The sequence below is a fragment of the Urocampus carinirostris genome, chromosome 17 (genome assembly GCF_059441175.1).
Source record: "Urocampus carinirostris isolate Australia breed hairy pipefish chromosome 17, RoL_Ucar_1.0, whole genome shotgun sequence".
Classification (NCBI taxonomy): Eukaryota; Metazoa; Chordata; class Actinopteri; order Syngnathiformes; family Syngnathidae; genus Urocampus; species Urocampus carinirostris.
In genome coordinates, this window is record NC_142365.1 from 22301573 (window position 1) to 22322117 (window position 20545).

Consider the following 20545-nt stretch of genomic DNA (forward strand, 5'->3'; position numbering starts at 1 on the left):
ATCCTGCTACATCTCAAACAAATGAAGTCAGCTTACAACATTGTGCAATATTTGGTCTACAAACACTATTTGCAAATAAATTGAAAGAAATTTAAAGTTGCTGTACAGAATTTGGAACTTTTGCTAATAGCTGACGTCATCATTGCAGCCTCTGTCAAGCTTCTTCTGTTGCGTTTTGAAGGGCCTGCATTTCTTAGAGACACTCAAATAACCTCTTCTTTTTTCTTTTTTTGGGGGGGTTTGGGTTGTCATTTGGACTGTACTTGAAACAGGCCTTATCGTACGTCTACCATGTTCTTGCTACACTAACAAAAAAACTGTGGTGACGATCATAGAGAGATGTGGTTATAACACTGTAAAACCTTGTAAAAAAAAAAGGCACACCCAAACCTGAGTTCTTTTTTAGGTAAAAAACAAAACATGCATTTTACACAAATAAAATATAGTATTATAAGGTGCACCCCAGAAAATTTGTGTTTTATGATATTTTTTTATATATAGTGTAATGTCTGTTACATTTGTTAGTGTTATTTGCGTTCACGCACGGATCTTTTAAGATATGACATGACGTGAGGAATAGGGAAGGTGACAGATCCGAAAGTTTTGTGCTTTGAAGTTCTGTACTTTGAAGTCAGGCTGTGTGTGCACGTAAACATTGTGAGTTACGACCATCAGTAGCTCTTGTGTGAATGTTTATACCCTGATATTTTGTTATTAAATTGGCGACAAGACTTAATCAGCGACTGAACGCATCATTGATCACATCGAGGGGCATTACATTGGTGTCAGAAGTATTGGATTTGCCGTCACTCGCAATAATGAAGGGCTACCCACTCAACAGTGCACAGTTGGTTATGAAGGGAGAACCCGCGGAGTGCGTGTCTGACATGACCGCGTCAAGTTGCCACGAGATCAATCGCCAAAACCCCAGGATTTCAAGCTCTATGGCCATATGATTTGCGGCTGAACGTTCAGCTTGCTCACCCAGCAGCTCTGGGAGAAGCGCTTGATCTCTCCATGAAGAGGGAAATTGCAGCCAAGGGGGCGCTACAGACAAGCACTTAACCTGTTTCGGCAAAGTCAGTGGCAGAGAGGGACGAGCTTGTGTGTGCACTCAAGACCCGTATAGCACAACAGTAGGAGGCAAATGACCCCAAAGCACGCCCTGCCGTCTTCTGGGGATGTGGACAACCAGGTCATCTGCCCAAAGATGGTGAGACAGCACAGAAATGGGAAAGGGTCCGTGTAGACCTGATTACGTGGACGCCTTCCATTTACTGGGAAATGCAACCTGCCCACAGAGAAGCCGTGTGCAGGGCCTGCACATCCAGAACTAGAACGTTGTAATGGTGGGCTGGACGGATGTGAGGCACCCCAGCCTTGATCGCTTGCAGATTGGGGATGTTTCCTGCACAGCCTTGGTGGACACTGGTGATGTTGTTCCAGTGGCCACCGTCTTAAGACCGACCCTCACAGAATAGAGGACCGTGACCGGTTAAAACATCTCGGATTAGAGGAAGAAGGACATTTGTATTTGTCCTGGGAGGCATAACAACAAATCATTCAGCCTGAGTGTCTGATGTGTGTAACTTTTGGATATTAGATCGAGACATTTTGAAAACTCCAAATATTGTGGTGGATTTGTGAGCTGAGGTGCTTAGCCTGCCAAGTTGTCAGCATGTGAAACTCAGGGTGCTGAGGGAGCGACTGTCAACACTGCAATTTTAAAGGTGGCAAGTCTGTCGGGGGAAGCGCCAGTTATGAATTTACATCGGTCAATGGAAGATCGGGTAGAGTTTGCTCACCCAGGACGGACCCACCTTAAGCAGGTGGTGCCATTCTCCACCACACTTCAATCGAAGATAGATTGGGCAGGGTTCGCTCACCCAAAGATATGCTTGGCTAGGTCCAGGTCCTACCCCTAGAGAATGAGGCGAATCCCGGGGCAATTGGAAGATTTAGTTTTGTTGACCCCTGGGGGTGGGGGTCTTTATAAAGTAGAAGGCATTGCAATTTCTGTTATTTTTGTTACTGTTGTTTGCGTTCACCCATGGACCCTTAAAGATAGAAAATGACTCGAGGGAGGGAGAGGTGACAGATGCGGAAGTTTTGTGCTTTGAAGTTTCGTGCTTTGAAGTCAGTCTGTGTGCGCATGTGAATGGTGAGTGTCACGACCAACAGTAGCTTGTGGGAATGTTTATACCGCCTGTGATTTTGTTATTTAAATTAGCAACGAGACTTAATCAGCATCTGAATGCATCATTGATCATATCGAGGGGCAGTACAATATATTTTTTTATATAGATCTTTTCATATATAAGAAAAAGCACCGTACTATAAGGGCTAGGGTTGATTGATGGGGGTTTGGGGTTTTTAAGGGTTATTGTTCTATCTTCGTTATTCATTATCCATTATCCGTTATCGGTCAGTTCATAAAACGCTACAAAGCCTATCAGTCGAAATACATTTCTAGTCACATATCGATGCAACAAGAATCGATCAAAGGCATTCGGTTTTATGACATCAACAAACTGTTTTTAGTCAGGGTACCAAGTTGTTGTTGATGTGATTATAAGGCAGGAGGAATATTGCCAAACATTAAATCGGTCCGTGGTACAGAAACCTTTGGGGATCAATGAAATACATTTTTGTATCGGCGACTCGCAAAGTGTTTACTCAACGCAAAAGATTCTGAACTGAATGAAGAAAAATGCATAGAGGGAAGTAATTTGGTCGGCCTGAACTATTTAAATAAACACATGGCTGCACGTATTGAACAACATTTGTCACATACAATGCTTAGTTTGAGCTGAGAAAAAGTGAAAAAAATTTGATACAGATTTGTAATCACTTTCTATTTTCTCATTTCTTTAACATTTGTATCTTTTACTATGACTATAGATAGTATAATAATGAAAAAAGACCTAATTCCTTTTTCTATACATTCTATCTCCTTAGTGGCTTTGTGGTTAGGATTTGACACTCTATCCAGGTTCACTCCCTGTTTCCACCACTGTTATGCACTTGCGATAAGCAATCAACTGATCAACTTGTGCACAAATATGGTAATACACTTGTTTACAATTCCAATATTTTCCGTATATGAGGCATCACAAGGCGCATGCTCAAATTTCTAGCCTATTTGAAGTTTTTGGGTGTGCCTTGTAGTCCGGAAAATACGCTTTATATTTTTCTTTGTTCATTTGTGTTTCTAAAAAGTGTATTTGTGTGTGCCGACCTGAAGCCATCTGCATGTATCCAGCCAGGGTGCAGACCCTCCTCTCACATCCTCCACTTGGTAGGAAGATGGTGACAATGGCCAGCAGTGAGCTAACGGCCAGCAGGGCACAGCCTCCCGAGCAAAGCACTGCGCTGGTCTGAAGAACAAAACAAAACAAAATGATCTTAATCACAGGTGAGAAAAACAGCAACCCAGGCAACAGCCAATTGTGTTTGGGTCGCAGCCTGTTGCGCGATGGCGTGCAGCAGGTTAACGTGTGTGACGGCTTGAAAAGCGCTCCCGGTGGTCAAACAACAGGGTGCTGCCCCTACTCATTATACCGTCGCTTAATCACAGACTTGCTGCAAGCAAACGGAAAGAAACGGACCGAGAAAGCACTGTAACATCAGTTAAGACTTTAATGAGGGAGTCAGACAAAACACAATCCGAATGAGGATTTTAACGTCTTTGAATTGTTTTCATTGCAAAATTGTGATTAATGGTGACTGTGAAGTTGCTTAAGAATGTTCTATACATAGTTTGTGTATTTCTCTTAACATTCTTCATTATCCACTGTCTATATATCTTTTTATGTTTTAGTCTAATGCCCACCCACCTATGACGCATCAGTCTGAATGCCCCACCCAACTACTTGTACCAAATAAAAGCTTTCTGTGGCGGGGGGGGAGGGAAAGAAAGACACTGGAGCCGAGATCCTCTGTGTTCCTCCTTTCTTTCTCCCTACTGCAGTAGCAAGAAATAGTACATTGTCTCTTCCTGAATTTCCTTTTGAATCTGATGACCAGCCACACGGGGTTTACCCACATTTGCACCCCACAGTGACTATTATCTCATTCAATGCCATAATGTATTAAATATGTTTTCAGAAGCATTGTCCTTGAGTGCCAAAAACATAAAAATACAAATTTTTGGGTTTATTTAACCCCTTAACGTTCTGTAAAAAGTAAGTTGAGTGCCGTTCTTGAACCATTTGGAGAATATAGACGGTCTCTTAATAGTCACTGCAAGTGCTACTAACATTGAGTAATTTCAATTAGAACACACAGAAATAGGTTTTTATTCTCGGCTGATTTATATTTTATTTGCAATTAAATGACTGAGGATGAGTGTAGCATGGGCCTCTTAGCTGTTGAGACAATAGTTTGAAGCCTTGCCTGGTACCTTGTCAAATATGATCGCAATCTGAAAAACTAAACATGTATTTTACTTTGGCCAATTTTTAAACATTGTGAAAGAGTTGTAAATGTTTTACTACTCTCTGTAGCCTAGATGGTAGGGCGCCCGCTCCGAGACTGGGAGGTCGCTGGTTCAAGCCTCGGCCGAGTCATACCTCAGACTTACAACATTGGTACTCATTACCTCTCTGCTTGGCGCTCGGCATTAAGGGTTGGAATTGGGGGATTTGGTCACCTAATGACTCCCAACAAGCAGTTGGGTCTAAAATGGCTGCGCCCTGTTTGGCTCCGGCTGCATCGGCTTGCTCCAGTTTAACTGTGCGGGTCAGGTGTAACGACATTTCGTTCTGTGTGTATGGTTACAAAGAATGACAATAAAAGTAAACTCTAACTCGAGAAGTCAAATCGAAAACTGTGCACACCTGCACGACAAAATGGAACGAATTGCTCTGTGCACGTGTCTAACTTCAGCTCTGGTTTGAATACACATAAAAAATTTCATTGGCTAACCAATGTGTCAATCATCATTTAAATCGGTTACTACTGGCTGAAGATATTTGGACATATTGGAGGTGATATCGGTTTCATCAAACAGACCCGCATAGGCTAATGCGGGCCATGGTCCGTGAAAAAAAGCTTGCTAATGGCCGAGAAAGGTGTTAATCGAAAGGAGAAAGGCTAACCACCATGTTTGGAATAATTTTACAAGTCTCTTTAATTTTAAATGGGAGTTTTGGAGCGAAACTAACGTATTTCAGGAATCAATGTCCAACCAAGCAGACATGCTTTTAGGGGGATTTCTATTTTTTTGTCGACATTATTGTTTGTTTTTGTGTAAATATTTTACACAGTATGATTCTATGGATTGTCCTTGATGTAACAAAGCCATTTTTACGGACATTCAAGGAATTTAATGACGCCCAGAGGAGGTAACACCAGCTTTATAGTTTTTGGGTATCTTGTTCAGATTGATTGTGATTTTTCTGTGATGAGTATGTATTGAAATTATATGTGGCGTGACATATTTCTGTGACATCTGGTCTGACACTGGAGACATCGTACAGACACCTATTCGTTTATCCAAGGTCCAGGGCCCGCTAGAGGGGCATTGGAACGCAAAGGGGATAAAAAAAAACTATGATAAAGGATTTGGTTCTGCTCTTCGTTAAGTATCACGCCTTTTGGGAACAATTCCAGGATGATAAATCACCATTAAATGGTGGGAATGGCTTTGATCAGATATTTGTTCACGCATCAAAGAAAACCAACTTCCTAGTGTTTCTTCCTGTATCTGGTGAACAAATGTGCGTAGGCGACCCTATATGGCCAGTGGGCGTAGTGAAGCAGTGTGGTAAAGTCTGTGAGATATAAACAAATAGTAATGGGTAGTGGAGGATTTTATACATTTGACAATAAAGGATTTTATACGACTGAATACAAGTTACATTTATTGAGTTTAATGCAAGATATTCACTGACTGGGCTTTAGTTCAATGATAGGTCACGCTGTTCCAAATGCAGAATATTTTGCCTAGGGAATTTTGATAACAGGACTCTGACGGAGGACGGCAGGCGTTGTTGTGAGAACAAAGCCTTGATGACATATAAACGCTCGGAGTTGTTATGAGAAGCCCCACATTGGGCTTCCTTGGCACGCCCATGAGAGGAGCCGGCACACCATCTTGCGGGGACACGTGGGCCAAGAAAAGAAGAGCTAAAGGACTTCAGAAGAGGGCTTCCCAGAGACTCCAATGACACTAATTCGGCCGTTTTCGATGGAGTACACTTAGTTAAATTGTTAATGAAATTAAATCTGCCCCCGTGTGGAAATGTCGGCGTTCCTGTTCATCTTTTCTGTCAAGAAACGAGCGCGCATAAATTGTCGGGTGAATGTAGGTTGTGTTTGGTTAATAGAGTCAGATAGCTAATTCGAAAAATTTGGTAAACGGTCCTTTTTGATGTTTATATCCCAACAGTAGTTAACTTTTCAACAGAGCGTATTCCTTTGAAAAAAGGATGACAACGTCCCATCGTCATCGTTTGGTCTGAGAGGGATGGCTACATGCAGGTCTGTAGGAATGTCATCGCCCAAGGGAAGATGATCACCATGGTGACCACCCTTGGGTGTAAGTTCTGGCAAAGTTCATGCATCGTTCGAGCATAGTTCATGTATCACTTCAGTGTTCTTGCAATAAATGTTATTTTGCAAGCAAAGCTTCCTTGTTTTCATTGAAAAGTTCTGCTTGAAATGTATCCTTTGACATAAAGCCATTTTTCTCTGATTGTACTTGAAAGCCTTAACGTTAAGGTTCTTTGCTATTTTTTACGTCACTTTTTTTTAAATTTCCTTCTTATAATCGCTAAATTTTTACTCCTGAGTTCCACTTCTCTGTATGTTATGTGACTCTCCTGCTCTATTTTACTCGACTTAACTATATTTAGTCGTTCACTTTCAGTTTCTAATTACCTCCTCACAGCTGTTGTCACTTGTCTCTTCCCTTAATTAGTACACATTCCCTTTTGGTTCCTTGCTAGTTCGTTATCTATCTCGACACGTCTCAAGCACTCTTGACTCAGCTCTTTGTTTATCCAGTGTACCGAACCCTTGACTACTCTTCTGTATCACGAGTCCCATCTTTTGGACTGTCGCCTTGCTGCCTGACTTCCTGTGAGCCAAACCCTGCCTTGAATAAAGATCTACTGTTGATTGTATTAATCTATGTTCTTTCGCAACACACTTAAGTGGGTACTTGACATTGTTTTATTTTTATAAATTTGGGTAGTTTTCATCGAAAATGCATGTTTCATAATTTGTTATAAACTGGTGTAGTAAACTACAGAAGATTCCTTGTATTTGGTAGCTCTGTTTACATACAGACGCTACCCTACCTATGACCATTCGACTTACACAAAACGGTAGATACAAACATTTTTCGGGGATGTCGAAAAATATCTGGACATTAATGTAAGTCTGCGACCCTACTGAGGATAAGCGGTGCAGATAATGGATGGATGAATGGATTAATGTAAGTTATATTTTGTATTGAGTGCACCATTTTCCGAGTAGAGGACAGTTCTGTAGTGCTTCTTTCCGCCGGGTGGCGCTGTGAGAGGTAAACCAGCATTCACCCCGAAGAAGGAATCCGGCTTCGACTTCCCAGTTTGTGTTTAATGTAAACACACTGCACTGTATCTCTAGCATGCTAATAACTTTGACATTTTTATTGTTTAATATCTCGTGCATCTATTCAATATGGTTGGTGTAAAGTGTAAAGAAGAGGCAAACCGTTTCTTGTGAAATTAAAGTGGAATAAGAAAGCTTGATGTGGTTGACAATATGGTTGGATCGCTTATTTTTGTCCTCTTTTACCACGGAGGAGGAAGTCGCCTAACTCTTCCAAAAGTAATTAAAACTTAACTTTACATTTCTTTATAGTCAAGTCATGTTTATTTGTATAGCCCTTCACAAGGAGTCTTATAGGGCTTTACAGACCACCGGATGTCAACGCCTAATGTGTAGCTCTGTTTTTCAGTACTATGCTTTTTCATTCAGTCGGCTTTGTATCGATATAGAGCATATTATTTAATTAGCATATTATTTTATTATTTCGTTTTTCAGTTTCAAAACCATCCAGGTTACTTACGCAAGCCCTAAACATACTTTTATAAACCTTAAACATACATTCCATACAAAATGTCGTAAGTGGGCAGCGTCTGTATCAGAGTATTTTTTGCAAATGCCATTCGTAAACAAAATATGAGCAGCCTTTATTCCTCCAGAGTCTACTGAGGCGAAGGTGCCCTTGTGCTTGTTATGCCCCCAGCGCCCAGTAACTGATTTGTGACCCCCATGTGAACATTGTTCCGGAAGGACATGAGGCCACGGCGTAAATCTAACACATTTAGCTCACACTGACGAATAAAGGTCAAATGAACAATCGGAACGGCTGCCAACACCATAACAGCCTTTTGCTACCACTGCGCTGCATGCTTCTGTGCCAAAGACCGGCTAATTGAATTTTCTTGTGAGCGAGGAAGTTACTCTGTTTTGATCCAAGTATGTGAGCTAAAAAATTGTTGAACTTTAATTGATGGCCATTGTTTTTCTTGTAATAATAGAGACACACTCTACTTTTGGAAAGCTGAAGTCTGAAATAATAACTCTAAAGAACTTTTAAATAGACAGGGAGTTAAAAATCGATTAACGCTAGCTCAGAATTTTAAAACCAGTTTGTCCTTTTTGGTCTGCTGTAGGAGATTGCACACTTCTATCTTTGCAGAGCAGCATTCCATTTTTCAATATCAGCCAAGTAACTGTAACATTAATCCAAATCAGTATTAGGGCTGCAACTAACGACTGTTTTAATAGTCAACTAGTCACATACTATTGAAATTATCAGTCAAATAATCGAGTAATCATTCACTTGTTTCTTAAGTTTAGCAAGAAGTTGATTTAATTATGTAAAATATCATGATAAATACAATAAAAACGGGTGAATGAAAAATAGATCAGGTTCAATTCCCGGCTCCTCTGAGTTAAATGTTGAAGTGTCCTTGGGTAAGACACTGAACCCCTTGCATGGTGGTCGTTGTGTGAATGTGTTAATGTGAAGTACATTGTAAAGCGTTTTGGGAGGTATTCAGTGACTTGAAAAGCGCTATATAAATGCAATCCATTTACCATTGCACATACTCCAGATTCTGACAAAAAAAAATCAGGTTATTTCCCCCAAATTTTGCAGCTCTATCTCACAGCGTCTTCAACCTTCTGCCGTCAGTTATAAGACTGCAGTCTCAGACCCAGAACCAGCAGGCTCAAGGGCAGGTTTTCTCATCAGGCTGGCAGGACTCTGCACTTTTCATTCCCTACCCCATCACACCTCTCTGCCTTCTGCCAATTCAATGCAAAACTGCTCTATTTGAAATTTCGTCTAAACTTTTTACATTTTTTATTTGAAACATTATATAATCTTATATTTTCATATACATACTTTTGCTTTTTTGACCTTGCTGCCATTTTTTATTTGTATTGTGCCTTATTTAATGAATTACTACACGCGGGGAAGAGAAACTATTTTAATCGCTGCTGTATGTTGTGCATATAGCATATTACACAATAAAATTGAAGTTGAGTTGAGTTCAGCTTTAAAAAAACCACATGAAACAGGTGCCAGGAAAACATTTTTAAACATTTTCGATGGGCGGTGTTGGTAATCAGTTTTTAGTTTCGGTTTTGTCCCTCTTGTTCCAAGGCAACGTACTCAAGATAAGAAACGAGGGGTGTGAAAGAAACGCACGCATGGCAGAGAGAGCCGTTATCTTCAGCGCTCTTTGTTCTGCCGCCTTTTTTACACTTCAATGATATTCATGTATGCGTGGGAATGTCGTCCTTATCCCGACGGCCGCTGCCTCGCTGCTCACAACACATCAAAGCGTCAATCAAGTCTCGTGTGGGCAAAAGGACATGAAATCTTAAAAAAAAGGGACGACGGAGACAGCCAATTATGGAAACTGCGCTTCCATTAAAGCCACCTTACGATGTGTTAATGAAATTGGGTGTGAAAACCTTAATTGATCATTTGGAAGAGACGAGTCCATGATTTCTTTAGGTGATGAAGTAAATTAGAAAGTGAGTTTTCCCTTCTCATTTAAAGTCAACTGTTTTCCTTTAACGTAGGGGTCTCAAACTCGCGGCCTGGGGGCCAACTGGATGATAGTAGAAGGTTTGTAGGGGTACCCGTATCAGTTGTGTAATGTTATGTTGTGTATAATAAAAACAAATTTCTCAACCTACAAGTATTTAAAGAAATCCTGTTGTGATTTGCGGTAGACCTTAATGCAGGGAAGCAGGAACCAAGGCAAAGTGCCCAAAAGAGATGGTGTTTAATCACAAAACCATCGACTAAAAAATCTAATGGTCAATAAACAACTAATTATCCAAACCGGAAAACAAAAAGCTAAACCTTACAAACCAGGATAAAACTTGGAAAAGGTGATTGTAGTATGGATTGTGATATTGATGGTAAAAAATGAAGATGGGTTCCATCCAAAATGTCTCTATGAAGGCTCAGAGTAACTAGGGACCAGTGTGTGGTGATGGGACACACTTGCTCCAATTCCAAGCCAACTAGGCGCCCCATTTTGCCAGCCAAAAAGGTAATCATATATGAAACAATGTAGATGATGACCTTAAAAATGTCCCATATAAACAATAATTTAAAAATATACAATACATATTTTGGATAAATTTAGTAAAGAAGATTAATCTATCAAAAGTTTGTTTGGGTATTGTATATCATGTAGTGTCTTTGTTCCCTGAATTTCCTTTGTGGGGTTAAATTCTGTTTTCTTATTTTGATTTTAGAATTAAAAAAATGTCTTCCCTGCAAGGAAAAAAAAGTAATAGGGGTAGTCACTTAAAAGCTCTTTGGGTTCAGCCTACTCCCGTCTCGGCACAGGTTTATGACTTGTATTGTTGTATTGCTGTCTGTGGGCAAGTACTTTATTAGTTCCCTTTGTTAATTGATGATTGATGCTGTTTTTTATGTGCAGTGCCTAAATGTAAAGCCACAAACAAACAAAATGCACGTTTATTTGATCGTTCGTGTATTTTTGCTCATTATCCAAATAGTTTTTTTTTAATTAATTACATTTTTTCTAACCATTGAAGACACTAAATAATACACAAGGTGGCTAAAATGCCATTTTTTTGTAGACTTATTCCAGTTTGAATCTTGTGTCAAAGGATTTTCCCAACACATTATTTGATATTACATGTAATATAAACGAATGTATTTCAGTGCTATAAAATTCCCTCAGACATGTAAATACGTTAATGAACGTAAAAACAGAAACTGTGTTAAACTTATTACTAATGCTAAACTAATTCTTGATGGGGATATTGTGTAAAATTTTCACCTAATAATGGTAAAAAAGTAATTCATTAAAAAAAATACAATATTGATTTGAATAATAAGCAAACAAACATGAACTATCATAAACACATGTACTTTTTTTAAACACCCAAATGTTAAAAGATTTGTATTAATTTTACACAACACAAAGTTCACCTGGAGGAAGCTGGCATCTTGCTTCTAAGAGTACCCAAAAAGAACAAAAACTTTGTTAAAATGAGAAAAAAAAATGTAGCAGTTTGGTCACTTTGAGTCTTCGTAGTTGGTATTCTTCCCTGTGATTTGTACTATGCATTGTAAAATTTAGCGATATCTTGTGGTCAAATGATACACAGTGCCCCTTTAAACTTTTCAGGGTTTTTGCAAAAAGAAAGTTTCAAAACGTGTATAGTGCGGTGACTATGACCAAAGAGATGATGCAAATGAGGTGCTAACCAGCGATCGCGTTTGTGTAAATCGTATCTCCACGTATTTTGTTCTATCTCAAAGGCAACTTGAGGCATGCTGCTCTAAATACAAAACACGGCGGTGATGTCTTTGACTAGAGTTTTCTTTTATCCTTGAGGAAGTGAATGATCTGTAGTAGAAATGGGAACTCTAACTCTTTAGAGAGCCAACTTTTTCGGCTCGTCTCACTAAAGAGAGCCTCCCACTCGGCTATATTTTTGTTGCTTTAATCCCTGCATTACCAACTATTATGTGACATTATGCACAGAATGGCCTAAAAAGGGGGGGGGAGAAAAAAAAGACAAGCATGAAAAAATAAACAAAAATAAGAAGGAAATACAATTAAAACCACGGGCTGGTCTTTGTTTCTTCAGAAGACCGAGAATCCTTTTTTCCTGTGAGGTAAACCAAGAAAATATTTCACAACAAACCGTTTCTGGTGCAGGGGCAAATAATATTTCACTTCTGACATGTAATGAAAATACTTCCTGATCTTTTAAATGGATAGATTATCTTAACCGGGTTTATGAATCTATTTTCATTCTAGACTGATCAATCGTCCCTGTCAATGAACTGAAAAATCAATTATTTAAAGCTAAATCAAACCATGTTTAGAGTATTGCTTCCTTCATGATAAATGCTAGACAATATAAGGCTATGTCGAATTAATTCGGGTGGGAAACACTACCTGCTGCCCAAATTGGTGACCACAGAATAAGATTCTGAATTAAATAAATATAACTTAAACCAATTTACTTAGCAACTGAAAAAACAGAAACAAATAAAAAAATATATAAATCAACAAAAATGATAACACATAAAACATGTTTAACCTTCTTATACCCAACAATTTTAAAGTCAACAATACACAATCCGTAAAAAAATAATATTTACCAATAACAAAAGAAAAAAATGTTTAGGAGGGAACCGGGTCTTGATTGTTAGGGAGACGGCCCCTATAGTTCACTTCCAAGAGCTGGCTTATAGGGCCATTTCGTTCGCGAAAGACACGAGCCACTTCCCGCAGCATCCACTAATGACAACAGCACTGGCACTTTTAAATATTGGGCGACGCAGCACTCATTTGCCCTTTCTTTCGGCATGTTAGTAAACACTTTATTTATAACCGCTAACTACATGGTAGTCGCTATTTAGAATAATGACACAATGTGAAAACACGTGACGTAAACAACTCGGGGGAGAGCGAAAGCACGTCGCTGTTGGCGTTCTGCAGCCAAAAGCGTCAACACCAAATTCCCCACGAGGTCGGAGCTAGGAGTGCGCAGGGCTTAAACAATTCATCAGCGAGGTGAAACCAACTGAAGCAAAACAGCAGCAAAGATTTAAAAACACACGGACTAATATTCCTCTGAAAGTAAACCTTTCAGACCATAACTGCCGCTGTACGATCGCCGCCCGCCCGCCTTACGTAAAACACGAAAAGGCCGTAAAAGCAAGCACTGATGCACGAGCACTGAGACAACGCTTAATTGCTTTTCTGCAATAAAAGCGTCATAAGCCTGCTGGAGACTAATAACTGTTTGCAAGTGCGCCGTCTAGCTGCTTTTGAGCAATAAAGGAATCATCAGAGAGGGAACTCTTAGATTTCTGATTACATAAAGCAAGAGGCGTAGTCCAATGAAATTTTACTGCGTCCTCTTCTGGGAATTACGGGGCGTCGATGTCATCAAACAGTCGTTCTGAATCGTGATTTTTTGATTTTTTTAAAGGAGAGAGGAATCGCCTTCATTGCCAAAGTGAGGAAGCTTGATGATGCTCTTTAAAGAAATAAACACAGCGCTTTAATGACTCCTAATGGAGGACAAGAGGGGAGCAGCGTCATTGTAAGCGTGCTTACAACCAAGGCTACAAGCTTTGTGTTTGCGTGTGACATTCTTAGCTACAATTGTAACCGCGGTGTACTTGTCCCACCAAAGATACAAATTCACGCTGGACTGGATGATGAGGTTTTTATTACAGTTACTGCAGAAGAAATGAGTCACAACATTAGCTTTTCTGCTGGCTTTGATCTCTTTGATCTCGTTAGCAGCTCTCTCTGTAGACTGCCCAACAAAGCATATAAAAGAGTTTTTTTTTTCAATTTACATAAAATACATTTTTACATCAATTTTAACAAGACACTTTTAACAAGAGATCGTATAGTGGATTTTTAACGTTTACAATGAATTCAACATATTTTTCTTTAGTCTGAATTTTAACCAAAGTCATCCTTTTTAATATATATTAGAAAATAGAAATAAGAACAATAATGAGTATAAAAACGGAGACAATTTACCTGCAGATGAAATGAGTCACAACATTAGCTTTTCTGCTGGATTTGATCTCTTTGATCTCTACAAGGGGAATTAACATTTTAGTAAAACAGAAACGAAACGAAAATAAACACAGCTTGACAACATTAATCACATTACTGTGCATGTTGAGAGATTTGTCAGCTGTGGTTATAATGTTTAAAATTAACTTCTTTTGTAGAGCACCAAAAGATGTGTCTTACCGTTAGCAGCTCTCTCTGTAGACTGCCAACAAACCCCGCCTCCCGGTCACATGTCAGAAGCCAAAACCAAAGCCCACCCCATACCAGCAGGTGGCACTGTTGGACTCATCATTGCAGGACACTTACCAAAAACTATACACATATTTCAGCAGGAAATTCAATAAAACAAAAGTTATTATTACACCCGTTACACAATGACTTAATCGACAATGGATAGAGCTACAGATAAATCGACAACTATTGTCATTGATTGCTGTAAATTCCAGAATTAAACACTGCAGCTTACAATACAATATAGTTCATCCTTTTTTTCATTTTTCTTGCGAGGCGAATGGTGTCGGCGGGCTGCCTCGGCTGGCCCTAGGAGCTGGCCTAGAAAAGGTGCGGGCCAGGGATTTAAATGTTTAATTAAAAAGGAGCATCGAGAGAGCACGCAGCGGATGATGATGCGATGTGATTTCTGCCAAGTACACTGAATGTCAAAGAGAAGAAATTAATGAAAGTGCGGGTAAACGGCATGAGTAACTATGACTCGCTTCCATAGCCAAATGCCTCGTTATCTAATTGGATGGATGAAATTCCCACTGTCCCTATGGAGTAAGATTGCATAATAGCAGAGTGTGTCCGCTGTGGTCAATGTTAATCAAATAGCACAGCAGTAAATAGTAATTAAAATGACATTAACATATACACAGCAGTGTGACAAAAACATTCTTAAGACAAAACTCAATTACCGTAAATTCCGGACTATAAGCCGCTACTTTTTTCCCAAATGTTCAGCTTGCGGCTTATTCAGTGAAGCGGCTTATTTAAGTAATTTTTCTAATGACCACCAGCGGCACTCGAGTACAAAAGGTAAAATTCAGACCGGTGGTTGAGTACAAAAGGTAAAATTTAGACCGGTGGGATTGTACGACTATGATCGAATTGTCCGTATGAGGATAGAGGTTCGTTTTAAATGTGAGTAAGACGACCTTGAAGACGTCAATAATGAGGAGAAAGACGAGGACGATTTACTGTGAATTTCATATTTGCAGCATGGTTTTTTTTAACAGCTGCACTTTGAGCCCTGCGAGCGTGTTAGGAGTAGCGTGGTGGTACCTTTCACAGGCACGGTTTGGGACGAAAGCTATATTATTATTATTAAAGCTTTGAAAACTCTCTCGGTGTACCGTCTTTCTTTGTAAATATGTGTCACCATGTATAATATGTATTTGCAACTGTATATTTTTGTCATGTATTTATTTGTATTTATTTTGGACACTTATTCTGATAAGTCTTGCACTGACCAATTAAAAAGAAGGGGCGGGGGATTCTGGGAAGTAGGGACCAGTAAAGGTGAGTGTTTGTGGACACAGCAGATAAAGGCGGATATATATTTTTCCCACGCTTACCTTTGGAAATATACACTTTTTTTTCCTTGGATTACTTTCAACGGGTACCCGGACTTTGCATGTTGCATTAAATGATAACCACTGGTATCGTTTTCCGTTCGATACGCCTAATGTGAGATTCAGACTGTGTCGGCATGTGTCGAATAGGTCAGTGCCTTGTCTCAGTCTCTTCGCTGAAAACAAGTGTCTCAACCTAGTTGCTTTGAGGTGTAATATGATGTGACTGATAATGGGTAAGTGACAGAGAAACAATAAACTTTTATACAGATTTTCCCCATTTAAATTGATCAATTAAAAAGGACTTCTTTTCTTAATGTGGGTGTATGTGGCTAATATAACGGTGCGGCTTGTGTATGTAATAAATCGTTTTTTTTTACGGTAACCGACTAGATTTCAGAGGCCCGATTGGATTTTTTACCTGTAGTATTAAGTAGCAATACTTGGTGGTCTCCTCTTTATTACTTCGTCATATGCACACGGTATGAGAGAGCTTAAGATGACACAACTACGTTAAATAAATCTCTAAAAATCAATCACTTACTGGTAACTTTCTTACTTTGGAAAAAAATCAACATTTTTACTATTTTTATGATTATACTTAAAACAAATTCTACCCCCCAAAAAAATCATTTTTTAAAATACAGACATCGAAAACACTCATTGTCCGATTAATCAACCAAATAACTGACTGATTAACTGGATTATAAAATTATTATTGTGCAGCCTTGGAGTGTATGAGTTAGTCACATATTACGCACCAAGTGGGGCCTTGAGCGATCACAATCAAACAAACAGCAGCCTTGACTCCTGGGATTCCCATCAGGACGGCATTGCTTTACCAAACGACTCAATATACACAAAACAGTCACATTGCAGCACTTCAGTGATCTCCTCTCCCATTTCACTTCATTTTTTCACTCTCTATTACCTCAATCTTACCCGACCAAAAGCAATAGTGCAAAAATCAGTCCTAATGTTCTGTATAAGTCGCCTGTTTGCATGCGTGTGTGCTCAGCCTGCAAACAGTGCGTCCAAACTGACTGGAATGCAAGATGGTTGTAGGCGTGTGGATGAGGCAGAGTAAAAAGTGGAGATTAATCACCTGACAAGTGGATGGAGTGTCTGTTTGGGCCTCAGAGGCAGCCTGTAGATAGGATGTGACATTCACAAGCACTTTGCCCGCACACACTTTGGCCCCACACTGAGTTGGGCTTTTGCCAGACCTTCCGAGGAACGTGGGCAAGTGCCGCGGTTCGACCCGTGCTGAATGCATGACTTCACTTGTGAAATCTTGTCAGTAAAAAGACGGCTGTGAGACATTTCTCTGCTGTTTGAAAAGCTCAATTCATGTCACTTTTACACTACGAGAAATGTTGGGGGTAACACAAAGAACACATTCCTGGACCCAATTACTTTTCACTGAAACTTTCTCAGAGTACTGCAACATTCATCCATCCATTATCTGTACCGCTTATCCTCAGTAGGGTCGCAGGGTTGCTGGAGCCCATCCCAGCCATCTCCGGGCAGTGGGCAGGGGACACCCTGAACTGGTTCCCAGCCAGTCGCAGGGCACACAGGGACAGACAATTCACTCGCTCATTCACACCTAGGGACAATTTGGACCGGCCAATTAACCTGACATGCATGTTTTTGGAATGTGGGCGGAAACCGGAGTGCCTGGAAGAAATCCACGCAAGCACGGGGAGAACATGCAAACTCCAAACCCTGTAAATTACACAGGAAGGTTGGTAACTGGATTTGAACCCATGCCCTCAGAACTGTGCGGCAAACGCGCTAACCACCGCGCCGCAGTGCTGCCCATACTGTAACATCTCATCTCATCTCATTAGCTGTACCGCTTATCCTTATCAGGGTCGCGGGGGGGCTGGAGCCCATCCCAGCCATCTTCGGGCAGTGGGCAGGGGACATCCTGAACTGGTTGCCAGCCAATCGCAGGGCACAAGGGGACAGACAACTCACTTGCTCAGTCACACCAAGGGACAATTTGGACCGGCCAATTCACCTAACATGTTAATAATAAAATATTGCAACTCTATCGTCATTACGACTTGGTGTGAAGTAGCAGTTTTTCCACAACCTTTTAAGTTTTGTTTTTTTCATAGTCTGCCCTCCTATTACAAAAGTGATTGTCCCCAGTGATATCCCAGCTATCTTCGGGCAGTGGGCAGGGGACACCCTGAAGTTGTTGCCGCCAGTCGCAGGGCACACAGAAACGGACAACTCACTCGCTTATTCACACCTAGGGACAATTTGAGCCGGGCGATTAACCACAAATGCATGTTTTTGGAATGTGGGATGAAACCGGAGCGCCCGGAGGAAACCCAAATGAGCACGGGGAGAACATGCAAACTGCGCACAGGAAGGCTGGTAGCTGGATTTGTACCCATGACCTCAGAATTGTGCTGCGGACGCGCTAACCACTTAGCTGCTGCGTAAGGGCTGCCAAGTACTTTTCTGTTTAGTATGCTCCCAGTTGACACTCAATGGCTGCCCACCATGTTTTTTGATCGCCTGGTGTTATCGCCAGTTTTGCCTCGTCCTTTGGTTTATTTCCAGCCGGCTTTGCGTTTATTGCTGTAGCTGTTGCCCCTTTTCAGTGTTGGTTCAAAATACTGTCTACCAAACTTTAATTTTAATTTTTTGTGGCATGACTTGCAGTATTGGTGATAACAATGGAAACCAAGCTTAAGATATTAAAGAAAGGCACCTGCATCATTACCCTCCTGAGAATACGGCTGCAACAATTTCAAAATCGGGACAATTATGAAGAATAAAGAGGTGATTAAAGCAATTGATATGTCTGAAGTTTAGTAGAGACTCAAAATAAGGAGAGAAGTCATCTGTGGATTTTGAACTCGCAAGGAGAACAGAGGCCAGACCTCAGATAAGAAATTCCAACCTGTTCTAAAGACCCCACCCTGAGCCCTTTCATTTCATCAAATCCCCTAGGTTACGAAAGAGGATCCGCGTAAAGGGTATGAATATTAAATCAGACACATGATTGGCCGTTAGTGACAACAATTAAAACGGTTCATAGAAGTCAAAACATTAAACAAAAGTGCGCAATAATAGTCAAAATAACAAACTAGCATCCCATGTTATTTCCTTTGCAAGTGCCCAAAATTAAAATCAGATTAAATGTATCGGTAACCAAGTCTTCTAGGACCATGACATTCCTTGCAAGTAGAAGTTTTAAAATCAGTTTTAATTTTTATTCGCCATCTCTTCCCCAATTTGCTTTCACCTACTAACTCCACTGTACCAACTCAAGTTAAATACACCAAAGGCACAAAATACTTGTTTTTTCTTTTATTTAAATGTATACATGTACATTACATGTAAGTAGTACAACTATTTTGTTACTAATGTTTAATAAGTATATACAATTTAGCCTCAGCTAATTACCATAGGTTTCTATTACATGGAATACGATAATTTCACATAGTGATCCCCAACTCGTACTCTAGTTGGTCACATCTAGCATTGAATAACTTGACCACAACACTAGCAAATACCTATAATGTGGACGACAACAGATGTTTTGACCTCTCAAATGTTCTTCTGGACAAGTAGGAAATCCACAGTCAACGCAATCAACGTTCCGATTTTGGAGCCTGATGTTACCGGTCCCTTTACGGCTCTATCAAAAATTGTGTGACAGATGTTCAAATATCCGTCTGGCTGCAGCTAGCGCCACCTGTCCAAAAACTGAATGTGCAGGAAATAAAAAAATACAGTGTATTGTTGTGTCTGTTTCTTACAGCGCTGAGACCAATAATTTAAAATGAGCAAGATTGTTCACTCATAGAATAAAACATGTAATTGGAAATATATATTTTTTTCTAAACATTAAAATAAGGGGAATTGGTGAGTTTTGATTACGGGTTCGGTATGGGATCCGATACCGGGGCACATGATAGAACAAACATTCTCTCGGGGCCGGACTAGTAGATTAGAGAGAAAGAAAAAAAAAGAGAATGAAATTATAGAGGAAGAGAAAAGTAGAGCGGTTGGGTAAAAACAAAGAGAAAAAGGAAGAAAGAGAGAGAGAGAGAGAGAGAGAGAAAAGAGAGAGAGGATGTAAAAAACAAAAGAGATGAAGAGAGAAATAGTGAGGGTGGGGGAAAGAAAGAGAGAGAGAAAGAAAGAAATCTAAAGAGAAATAGAAAGAGAGAAAGAGAGAAGAGTAAGAGAGAAGGAGTAAGCAAGTGAGAAAGAAAAAGAGAAAAGAGAGAAAAGGAAAAAAGGAAGGTAAAGCAAAAGAAGGTAAAAAGACACACAGAGAGAAAGAGACAAAGAGAAACAAAGAAAGAAGGAGAAAAAGAGAAACAGAGAGTGTGAAAAAGAGAGACAGAGAGGGAGAGAAAAAGAGAGGAAAGAAAGAGATAGGAAGTGAGAGAAAAAGGGAGGAAAAGAGTTAGAGAGAGAGAGAGAGAGAAAAGATACAGCTTCTTTGTGAGGGGCACCTGGCTTTGGCAACATCAAGTGGACATATTTCACGGTGCAGCTCGATTTTCTCTTGCGCTTCTCTGAGCGTTGTCTCGCAGGCCAGATTCATTCCTTTAGTGGGCCCAATCCGGCCCGCCGGCCGCCTGTTTAACACCACTGATCTAGGAAGTTCTTCTTATTAGAATTTACCACGAGGAAACGCTACCTCAATTATTTGCATGGCTCATGTCAAGTCAAGTCAAGTCATTTTTATTTGTATAGCCCTTAATCACAATTAGTCTCTAAGGGCTTCACAAGTTATTACATATAAGATTAGGTTACTCGTATGCTATAGAGTAGAAGTGAGTTTTAAGTTTAGATTTAAACATTTCCACTGAGGTTGCAGATCGG

At 40.1% G+C, this 20545-nt stretch overlaps 1 protein-coding gene across 1 annotated transcript in view; it reads right to left on the reverse strand.

Moving 5' to 3' along the window:
* Positions 1–20545, reverse strand: part of lhfpl7 (LHFPL tetraspan subfamily member 7) — a 121751-nt gene that overhangs the window by 71790 nt on the left and 29416 nt on the right. The window contains exon 2 of the mRNA XM_088321554.1: positions 3239–3377. Coding sequence (XP_088177680.1) covers positions 3239–3377 — 139 coding nt within the window. The remainder of the gene's footprint in view (positions 1–3238; positions 3378–20545) is intronic.